This window comes from Amphiprion ocellaris, chromosome 1 (genome assembly GCF_022539595.1).
Source record: "Amphiprion ocellaris isolate individual 3 ecotype Okinawa chromosome 1, ASM2253959v1, whole genome shotgun sequence".
Lineage (NCBI taxonomy): Eukaryota > Metazoa > Chordata > Actinopteri > Pomacentridae > Amphiprion > Amphiprion ocellaris.
Window position 1 is genome coordinate 19,200,352 of NC_072766.1, and position 10,552 is coordinate 19,210,903.

A 10,552-nucleotide genomic window follows, 5' to 3' on the forward strand; every position below is an offset into this window, starting at 1 on the left:
AGACTTTCTGTAAACTCAAGCACTATCTAGAAAAGTGGTCTATATGGGATGGCTACACCGTTAGCCGTTAGCATGACTCGTAGCTAACGTTAGCTCTGGTGCTAACAGCAACACGTTTTACATTGAGGTGATACCGTCGGCTTGAAGTGACGCAGTGATCAGAAAACTCTTTGTTGTATAATTTGCACACAACCAGGCTTTTATCCAAGCTGCCATTGGGAAAATTTTTAAAAGGAAACTTTCTGCCCAACAAGCTAAATCTGTTCTTCCTTCACTGTTCACCAGTGCCTGACTTCACTCAGTGCTTCCTGTGCTTCTTCTTCATGGCTACAAACCGACTTCAGGTTCATTACCGCCACCTACTGGGCTGGAGTGTTCATCAGAGTTACCGGTGTGCCAGAAATGAGGGAACTGAGGAGGGTACAATTAATTGCGTTATTATTTTTAACACGTTATTTTCGCGGTAATTAAGTAGAAGTTGCTGAAAAGGTGACAGAGGCTGTCTGGCCCACAAGCATTTTAGTTTTTCCACATCAAAAACCAACGTCATGAAGTTGGTGGTTAAAATGTGAACATTCAGCCAAAACAGTAGATTTATCAGCAAACCTTGTTTTAATATGGATATAGAAGTATAGCAGAAGTATACAATTAACCACAAATTATAAAATGTACAAACATGAGGATAAAGAAATATACCTTATTTGAACAAATCAGGGATCTTCTAGCTGATTATCAGGTCCAATATCTGGAATTTTTCCAACTTTGTTACTCCGCCAAGGAGGCTGAGCCTCAGTGGAGTTATGTGATGATCGGCATTGGGTTGTCTGTCTCTCTGTTAGCAACATTACTCAAAAATGGAATAACGGATAAGGATGAGATTTTCAGGCAAGGTCAGAAATGACAAAAGGACCAGCTGATTATATTTTGGCACTGATGTGGCTTATAGTCTGGATACACAAATTTTTTGAAGATTTAAGCCATCAGAAATCATACGACTGAGCAGCCTTGGTGGAGATTATTAAGAGATTACTGACAACATAAAGTAACAACATAAAGTAAATGTGCTCCTTTTACTCAGCACTATCTGATTGGCTACACATCATGAGCAATAGCCAACCAACACTAAAAGCTACTGTTTACAGACAGGGACGGATGAGCATATCTGCTGAATGGAGCAGCTCCAATGAAATAGTGGAGCTGTGTTTCAGAGATGAATTAGCTGATGTTCTCGAAGATATAATATAAACATAAACATCACAGTCTTAAACAAGCATGCTCATTTTCCTCAGTACATGAAAAATGCATGAAAATTTACTTGTTGGTGTCAGTACAACCACCATTTATTTTGCTGATAGTGCTAGATTAAGGCTAAATTTTCCATCTACTGTGAGAGGTTTGTGGTTAGTGAGGTGGGTATTGATGGAAGAAGAGGTTTTCTGTACCTCTTAGCCTGCAGCTAACACTACTTGTAAGTACTGTCTTTTCAAAGTAAGACTGACTAACAGTCTGCTCTAACTGGGAGACACGTCTGAAACAGCAAAGACACAACCTTCAGAAACAGAGCAAGAAGCACGGCCATCACCACAAACCAGGACATGAGCTGCTTTCACAGTGGCTAAGGCTATGCTAATGGCTAGCAGCTAATTAAGGAAGCACCCACAGATCATCCTGAAATAGAGTCTGGAAAAATCATACAAAATGGTAGTATTATATTTTGCAGATAATGGCCTTAGTGGGCAATAAAAATGATAGAACAGTCGAATATTAACAAAAACAGCAGACGTAACTTCAGGAGATGAGGAGACAAACTGTCCAGTCTCGATCAATTGATGTCACAGTAAGAAAATCACTTTTAAATGTCAATTATCATCATGACCGGAATAATCAACATCAGGATCGGCCCTGAAAAATACCTTTATTTGGTACCTAGAAGAAATAGTGCAAATTTTTGTAGTGCAAAATATTCGCGTCTATGAGATCAGAGAAAGAGCTGATAAATGCACATCAGGCTGCTGTGTTTAAGCCAGACCAACCATGGAAGCACTGAGGTCCCACAGCTTCTTGGCTGCAGCATCATCCAAGGCCTGTGGTCTCGGCTGTTTGAGGGCACAGTCACTGGTGAAAGAAATGAAAGGGGGGGAAACATCATGAAGAGTCTGACACAGTGTTACCAAAATCATGTCTGATGTAGTAAACTTGTTAATGGATTACTAGAAACTGGTTTATCTCAATCTCAGTTAATATTAAATGAACAAGATGATATGCTGCAATAAGAATTCTACTCATCCACTTTTTCCACCCAGGTCAATAAAATGAAGGGACTATTTACTGTCATAAAGGTGAAACATTAGAAATTCCAGTTAATATAATGACTAATCACATTCAGATTCACTTGCCTGTAGTAGAGACCGCTGACGTTTGCCTGGCTCTCATCTACAGCACAGTAGATGGTGGTTTGGGCTCCTTCCCAGGGACTTTTGATCAGCAATAAAAGGGGCAAAAATATCATCTTCTTCCATAAAGGTACAGTAGGGAGAAAATGTCGTCCTAACTCTGTGCGGATGACCCCAGGATGAAGACTGTACACTGTCACGCCGGTGCCTAATGAGAGACATCCATTAAATCAAGTGTTACTTCCAATGAATGAAAGCACTATCATGAGGAACACAAACAAAACATGAACATGAGGGAAAAATGGTTAATAATATGCATTACATGTGTACATTTAAACAATGCTGTATTCAGAGATTTCATATTTATTGGGCTCTACCTTGCAGTCTTGCAGCCAGCTCTCTGCAGAAGAGAATATTAGCTAGCTTGCTTTGACGGTAGCTCTTTTCAGGATTGTAGCTTTTATCAAGGTTGATATCATCAAAGTGTATACGACCTGCAAGAAAGTGTATTTTTAGTGACTAGAATCATCAATGTGTTCTAAAATCTAAAAAAAAGACAAAACAAAGAAAATCTTTCACCTTTCTGGTGTGCCACACTAGAAACAATGACAATGCGACTTGGAGTTGACTTCTTCAGGAGGTCAAGCAGGCAGTTGGTGAGGAGAAAATGTCCCAGGTGGTTGACACCAAACTGCATTTCAAAGCCATCTTCAGTCTCCCACTTAGGACACATCATAATACCTAAAAATAACCAAAGAAAAGAAACAGTCAATCTACATTAAAACCTACAGCCAGTTGATCCCAAACGAATGCATTTATTCTGCCCTCCTAAACATCTGAATGTCCTGCAGAGGAAAAAACAGTAGCTGCTGCTGACTGAGGCAGGACCACTGTGAATTACCTGCATTGTTAATGAGGATGTCCAAGCGCGCCTCGTTCTCCTGGACATCTTTGACCAGGTCTCTGACAGACTGCAGCGAGGCAAGGTCCAGTTTCTTTACCACCACATTACCGTTCCCGCTCCGCTGTCGAATTTCATCTGCTGCAATGCGGGCTCTGGTCATGTCCCTGCAGGCTAGAATCACTCTGGCCCCTGGACAAAAATAGGAAACATTATAAATGTAATTTATATTCATGTGTTAACACTGCAGGAAGTGCTACTGCAATACCAGTCAAGATAACAGCCACTTGAAGGTTAATTTGTGTTCTTTGCATTACATTTGTTGATGCATATAACTTTATATTTCAATTTGTGCCCTTTTGTGCCAATTTGAGTTGTATTTACAGTGTTTACTTCATGAGATTTGGTTCAAATTTAAATTTGAAAGTGCTACACATAGCATCCATCCATCCGTTATCTATACACTGCTTAATCCTCACTAGGGTCGCGGAGGGTGGTTGGCGTTTTCGGAGCTGACTTTGGGCGAAGGCAGGGAACACTGTGGACAAGTCGCGGACAAACAATCACATTCACATTCATACCTACGGACAATTTAGAGTTACCAATTAACCTGAGCATGTTTTTGGACTGTGGGAGGAAGGAAAACCCACACATGCACAGGGAGAACATGCAAACTCCATGCAGAAAGACTCCGGGAAGGCCTGGACGTGAACCAGGGATTTTCTAGCTGCAAGGCCAAAGTGCTAACCACCAAGCCACTGTGCAGCCTGCTACACATAACAGCACAACAAAAACTTACAGAAAATATTCCAGTAATTATGTCATGCATGTGTCACAACAGCAGCAGAAACCGTCCTGCTCTCCTCATGGGGAGGTGCTCACCTCTCTGAGCCATATCCAGGGCCGTCTCCTTCCCAATCCCAGTGTTGGCTCCTGTGATAAGGACTGTTTTACCATCAAGCCTAGCCTTGCTCCGACACACTCCCCCTGCCATCCACCTACGCAGGGCCAGCACACCGACCCCTGACAGAAAGAGAAAACATCATTAACAACAGGAAGATGGTTTCTCATTCCTGTCATGACATTTATTCCTAACATGTGTCATGAATTTTCTTGATTCTTTGTGATGACCTTTGAGGTCATCTTGAGGGCGGCTCTAGCAGTTTGTCTCTATTGGCTCTGTGAGTGGCTGCTTAATGTAACCAGCAGCACCTGTAGGCCCAAATGTGTTCCCAGATTACTGAAAAGCTGGCTGCATTCTAGTCATTCTGTCTGCATTCCTCTGCAGGTGCCAAACATCCAGGTCTAGCTATGATGGTTTAGTTCTTTTGGGAGTTGGTATGTACCTTACAACACCTGCACAGACATTATTCACACATGCACCACACACACACACACAACACTGACTTTCCTGATTCTCACAACCCCATGCTGATACGGCTTTAATTTGGTTTGATTTAAATTAATAAACTCATGCTTTAATTGTGATACTTGTTGTGTCTCTCCTTTTGCTGTGGCCATTTTGATCCAAACCATAACATCTTGGTAATGTGACAGAAAAAGCTGAGTAAAACAAATTCCCTAGCAAGAAAATATGATATTCAGTGGAGGCACCGAAAATTCAGATGCGGATTTAGGTCCAAAAAGATGATCAGTGTCTATAATGCTTTATTCCACTGATAGTTTTAAATATTCACAACTATGAGTGGCAATAACAATTACCTTTGTGATTCAACAAATGACCTGAAATATAATTTTCTGCATGACTGTTAATCGCTGTTCATTCTGAGGAGCAGAATGTAAGTTTCCTACACTGACATTTCACACACATAGGATACATGGGGGGAGGGGGAAGTATAGATTACCTGCAACAAAGGTAACTATGAGAGCAATCACATGGTTCTCTACAAATTCCTGGAGACCATCTGCGTAGTTCGGCATATTTCAGGATAGTCGCAAACTTAACCGAATATTATTGAAAAGTTTAATTTGTAATCTCAGTCCGTTTACATGGACTCTTCCGCAATAGAGGAAAAACCCACGCAAATAGGTCTTGAACTTTGTAACGATTACGTACTGCACTGGTTTTTCAGAATAAGAGTCCTGTTTAAAGAGTCAGTTTTGTTGTCATAGCAACTGATGTACAACATCACTGCTCTGTTAATGGCTTACCTTATGCCTGATAATAAATTTGTAATTTGGGGATGTGAACTAAAATCACACTCTCTGACTATTGGTTCTAACACAGAACCTTGTGGAACTCCATTACTAACTCTAGTGTGGGTGAAAGAATCATCATTAACATGAACAAACTGGAATCTGTCTGTTAAATATGATTTAAACCAATTTAGTGTAGCTCCTTTCATCTCAAAAACATGTTCCAGTCTCTGCAATAAGATGCTGTGTTCAACTGTGTCAAATGCAGCACTGAGATCCAGTAGAAGTGTAGAAACTAGTCCACTGTCTGAAACTATTAGAGGATCATTGGCGACATGCACCAGTGCTGTTTCTGTACTATGATGTATTCTAAATCCAGACTGAAACTCTTCGGACAAACCATTTATATGCAGATAATCACATAATTGGCAGCAACAACTTTTTCAGGAATTTTAGAAATACAAGGGAGGTTGGATATAAACTGGAATCTCTATGTAAAATATGATTTAAACCAGCTTAGTGCAGTTCCTTTAATCCCAGTAACATGTTCCAGTCTCTGTAATAAGATGCTGTGATCAACCTGTGTCCAATGCAGCACTGAGATCCAGTAGAAGTGTAGAAACTAGTCCACTGTCTGAACTATTAGATCATTGGTGGCCTTCACCAGTGCTCTTTCTGTACTATGAAGTAATCTGAATCGTGACTGAAACTCTTCGCACGAAACATTTATATACAGATAAAAACATAATTGGCAGCAACAACCTTTTCAAGAATTTTAGCAATAAAAGGGAGGCTGGATATGGGCCTATAGCAGGCTAAAACACCTTGATCCAGAGGAGGTTTTTTGAGAAGTGGCTTTATTACAGCAACTTTAAAAGCCTGCAGTATGTACCCTGTTAGTAAAGATAAGTTAATATTTAATACAGCAGTGTCGATTACAGGAAAAAATGTTATTGAAAAATGTAGTGGGGATGGGGTCTAACAAACATGTTGCTGGTTTAGAGGAGTGTACCACATGAGCACTGAGAGATTTCCAGCAGAGAAGCAGTCCAAGTATAAATCTGGTGTTATGGACGCTTCCAGAGCCACTGCACCTAAAGACATGTTCAGGATTTTTTGTCTAATATTCAAAACTTTATTTGTGAAGAAGTTCATGAAATCTTCACTACCTGGGGCTTAATATCTGTCTCATTTATGATGTTTCACTGTGGTTTTCAAAACAAGACAGCATGTAAAATATCAATTTATAACATATGGTATAGTTTTACAAATTGAACAAATTAACAGCATGTAAAGACGTTACAATAAATCCATCTGGACCGGCCATCAGTTCAGTGCCATCATAAAACTTTGACTGTAGCCACATGGCATAGTTTTTTTTACTTTTGAGTCAGTATATTTTTTGCCTAAAGTATAATTTCACGTAATACTTCTATATATTCTGCAAAATACAAACATTTACATTCACATTAAGGTCAATGTACATGTTGCTCAATTCTGTAACTTTTGTAGCCCAACAGAAGAAATGCTGTGACTTACTCGTGCTTTTATTTTGAAACTAAACCGCTTGACAGCTGCTGCTGTGTGATTGGTTCAGCTCACAATGAGAGCTGCCGCAGTAACTTTGTCTGTTCATGGCTTTACCTGGTTCTCAAATAGTTCGTGTTACGTTATGAGGCTGCTCTTGGTCTTGTTGAATGAGTTTTACGTCTGACAGCATCGGTCTATTTTCGTTCTTTCTTTCTTTCTTTTTTTTTTTTTAACCAAATGATAAACAAACCTGCCCCGGAAGGTGTTTGTGTTCGCGCCACGTCAGAGCTACAAAACTGTCATCATCAGAGAAGAGTCTGCAGCTTCGTGCACTTTGTTTCTGCTCCACCATGCTGCAGCTGGGACTGAGCTGTCTGCTGTTGCTGCTGCTGCATGTCTGTGTGGTGTTTGGGACTGAACTCTCATTTGAGCTCCCTGACAACGACAAGCAGTGTTTCTACGAAGAATTAGAGAAAGACGTCAAGTTTGACATAGACTTCCAAGTAAGTCTCTGAAAACTTCACCATTGTGTGTTGACGAGATGCTACCAGTCATTCTGTGGGTGGGAACTTGTAATTTGAGTGTTTTCTGTCTCATATTTCTCAGAAAGGAAGACCGTGTATACATAAAAGTTCAAAGTACCTGTTTTAGTGGCCATTAGGTAACTTAATTCCATCAACTGCAAGTTAATATCACAGTTAGATGTAGAAACAAAGTCTGTTTAGATTCAGACTCAGTGTTACCCAACTGCACAGTCAATCAGTTCCTCCTTGCAAAGTCCATATGGTAACACAAAGCAACATGCAGCATGTTACAGTGTTACAACTATCTTTGTATCCATACTGACCAATGTGGTTTTTTTTTTCTTTTCTTTGCTATTAGGTCATTGCAGGAGGAAACTACGATGTGGACTGTTTTGTGACCGACCCTCAGAACAACGTCCTGTATAATGAGAAGAAGAAGCAGTATGACAGCTTCTCTCACACCACCACCATGAAGGGAGAGTACAAGGTCTGCTTCAGCAATGAGTTCTCCACTTTCACGCATAAAGTAGTGTATCTGGACTTCCGCCACGGAGATGAAGAACCGCTTCTACAGAGCATGACGAGAAGTACGGCGCTGACTCAGGTAAGTCTGAGGAACAACTGCTCAACATCTGTCTGCTGCAGTGCACACATTTGAAGGGCCAGACTGTGCCTGTCACTCAGCTGGGTTTCAGCAAACTGAAGCAAACCAGTGTTCAGAAGGCGAAGGCAGGCAGATAGAAAATGTATAGAAACAGGACCAAAAAAAGGCAACCACAGTGCATATTTTCACATTCACTTCATGAACCAGTTCAAAGAGTGACTCTAGCAAAAATATTAGTAACAATATTGTTCTATTTGGTAAGTCAGGCTGAATAATCAGCTGTCGAGGCAATGGCAAAGTCAGCAAAACTGTTGTGGTTACATTATTATTAGGATGGTTTTAGTGATGGGACAGTTTATATAAAGTCCACTGGGTGGCGCCAGAAGTGTACTGAATATGGTCATAATGAAATACTATTTGCAAACATTTTAATATGATCTCGTCATCCTACAATACACCAGAAATTCAAATGTGTTGACATCCCCTTTCGCTTTGCACAAACTGAAGGTAAAATGTTGATTTTTGTTTCAGAAACACTGAAGCTTCTAGGTTTGACATACTTGCAGCTTGTAAAAAACAGTAAAACATCACACATAGTCTGCACACACTACATTTGTAATTCCCAAGTGTACGCTATTTTATGCAATATACAGAGTATGTTCACATTCTATTTTAACATTAAGTCCTGAGATTGTTGGGGAAGGTGTATGAAATTCAAGTGAATCTGTTCAGGACCAGTCTGGAGAATTTAACTGTGTGCTTTCATATGTCTTCCCTCGGTCATTACTGTGCTCTTCTTTAAATTGTGTTGATTTTTCTGTACTTTTAGTTGGAGTCGTCCTGCGTCGCCATTCATGAGATCTTGAAGGTGGTGGCTGACTCACAGACATGGTACAGGTTAAGAGAGGCGCACGACCGCACGAAAGCAGAGCACCTCCTGGAGCGGGTCACCTACTGGTCCATCGGAGAAACCGTCCTGCTTTTTGTCATCGGCATCGGTCAAGTCATGATGCTCAGGAGCTTCTTTGCTGATAAGAAAGGCTCTGTGTTGGCCGCCACTTAAGAACTCATGGTCTCGATTGTAAGAAACACAGGTGGAAGCTCACCAATGTGACACAGAAAGGCATCTGGCGATAGATTAGCACGTTTGTTAGTGTTTTCAACATCGGAGTAGTTTAGGAGGCGTTTTCCTATTTCTGACTACCTACTCAGAGGCTGAAAAACTTGAATACCTTTTGTCACATCTGTGTTGTTTTGTTCTTAAGCCATGCTGAAAAGAAACACCACTTAGACTTTTGGTAGGAATGAGATCGACATCTTTCAACCTGTCATGGATTATTTATTATATTTTTATAGAAGTACAACATAAACCAGTTTGTTCTACCTATAAATTGCCTAGTTTGCCTTACCAGTGGGACCATTTTGGATTTTCATCTTGATATCCAGCAATTACAGTAAAAATTGTGGTGCATAGATAATAACCAAAGAGGCATTGTTTCTGAATGTTCGTTTTATTTGTTTTATGCTATCAGTTATGTTTATTCTTAGCCTAGTTTAATTTATGTGTACAAAATTGTTACTAGCTGTAAAAGCTCTGTTTACTCTTTTGTCTGTGTCTGTGTCATACAAAGTGCCTTAAGGAATATTTTTTCTTGTGCCTACCACATTGAAAGTTTACTGTTATAATTTAAGTGCACATCACCATGTTAATGCTGTTTGATTGGATTTTTAGTTTTGATTCGTATGTTTTACATTATTTGACATTGGAAAGTGACAGTTGTGAAAGCCTTTTTTGCACCATGTGATGTTTTCAGACCTATTTGTTTATCTGTAAATCTTTCAATAAAATCATCTGGGAAGCCATATGTTTTGGTGAAGATTCAAATACAAAGGAATTTGTCATGTTTTGATTCTTATTTTTAGCAGGTTTGGTATGGCAATGCGCACTGTAATGCCTATTCAGCTTCATGTTTTAATCACTCTGGGTCTGAATTAAGTTTCTCAAGATCTGCTTAGCATTTGGTTCCTCTAATCCTATGTACACCCCACTCCCATGCTTGAAAAAAGAGGGAAAGTTTCAAAGGTACAATCATTATTTGTGATGTCAGCACTAGTTGAAAAGCCACTTGTGGGTCAATATGCAACTAGCACAAGTGTGATGTGAAAACGTGGGGCCTCTAGTGTAAATATTGTGCACTGATAAAGGACTTTGCACTTTTCTTTTTTACTATTATTGATTATATTTCAGGATTATATTATTGCTATTTATATGCCTCAAAATATGTTTGGCCATGGTAAGAAAGCATGTGTTATGTAGACACATTTCTTATGTGAAGTGTGCAGTTACTGCATTTTTTGTTTATGTTGATTTTCTGCTTTCTTTGTGTGGTAAGTCACACTGTACTTTTCTTCTCAAAAAGGCAGTGAAGATTTTCAATTGAAT

General features: G+C 39.8%; 2 protein-coding genes across 2 annotated transcripts; one reads left to right on the forward strand and one right to left on the reverse strand.

Moving 5' to 3' along the window:
• Positions 1–593: 593 nt before the first annotated feature.
• On the reverse strand, positions 594–5,348 carry LOC111587582 (retinol dehydrogenase 13-like). The gene is made up of 7 exons (XM_023297597.3): positions 5,160–5,348; positions 4,177–4,317; positions 3,295–3,486; positions 2,973–3,134; positions 2,771–2,887; positions 2,397–2,601; positions 594–2,115 (listed from the first exon to the last, which is right to left on the reverse strand). Exons 1-7 carry the CDS (start codon positions 5,233–5,235, stop codon positions 2,019–2,021), a joined length of 990 nt encoding a protein of 329 aa, XP_023153365.1. The 5' UTR covers positions 5,236–5,348; the 3' UTR covers positions 594–2,018.
• Positions 5,349–7,103: 1,755 nt separating this feature from the next.
• On the forward strand, positions 7,104–9,972 carry tmed3 (transmembrane p24 trafficking protein 3). Its single transcript, XM_023297598.3, has 3 exons — positions 7,104–7,484; positions 7,864–8,109; positions 8,939–9,972. Exons 1-3 carry the CDS (start codon positions 7,332–7,334, stop codon positions 9,170–9,172), a joined length of 633 nt encoding a protein of 210 aa, XP_023153366.1. The 5' UTR covers positions 7,104–7,331; the 3' UTR covers positions 9,173–9,972.
• Positions 9,973–10,552: the final 580 nt, after the last annotated feature.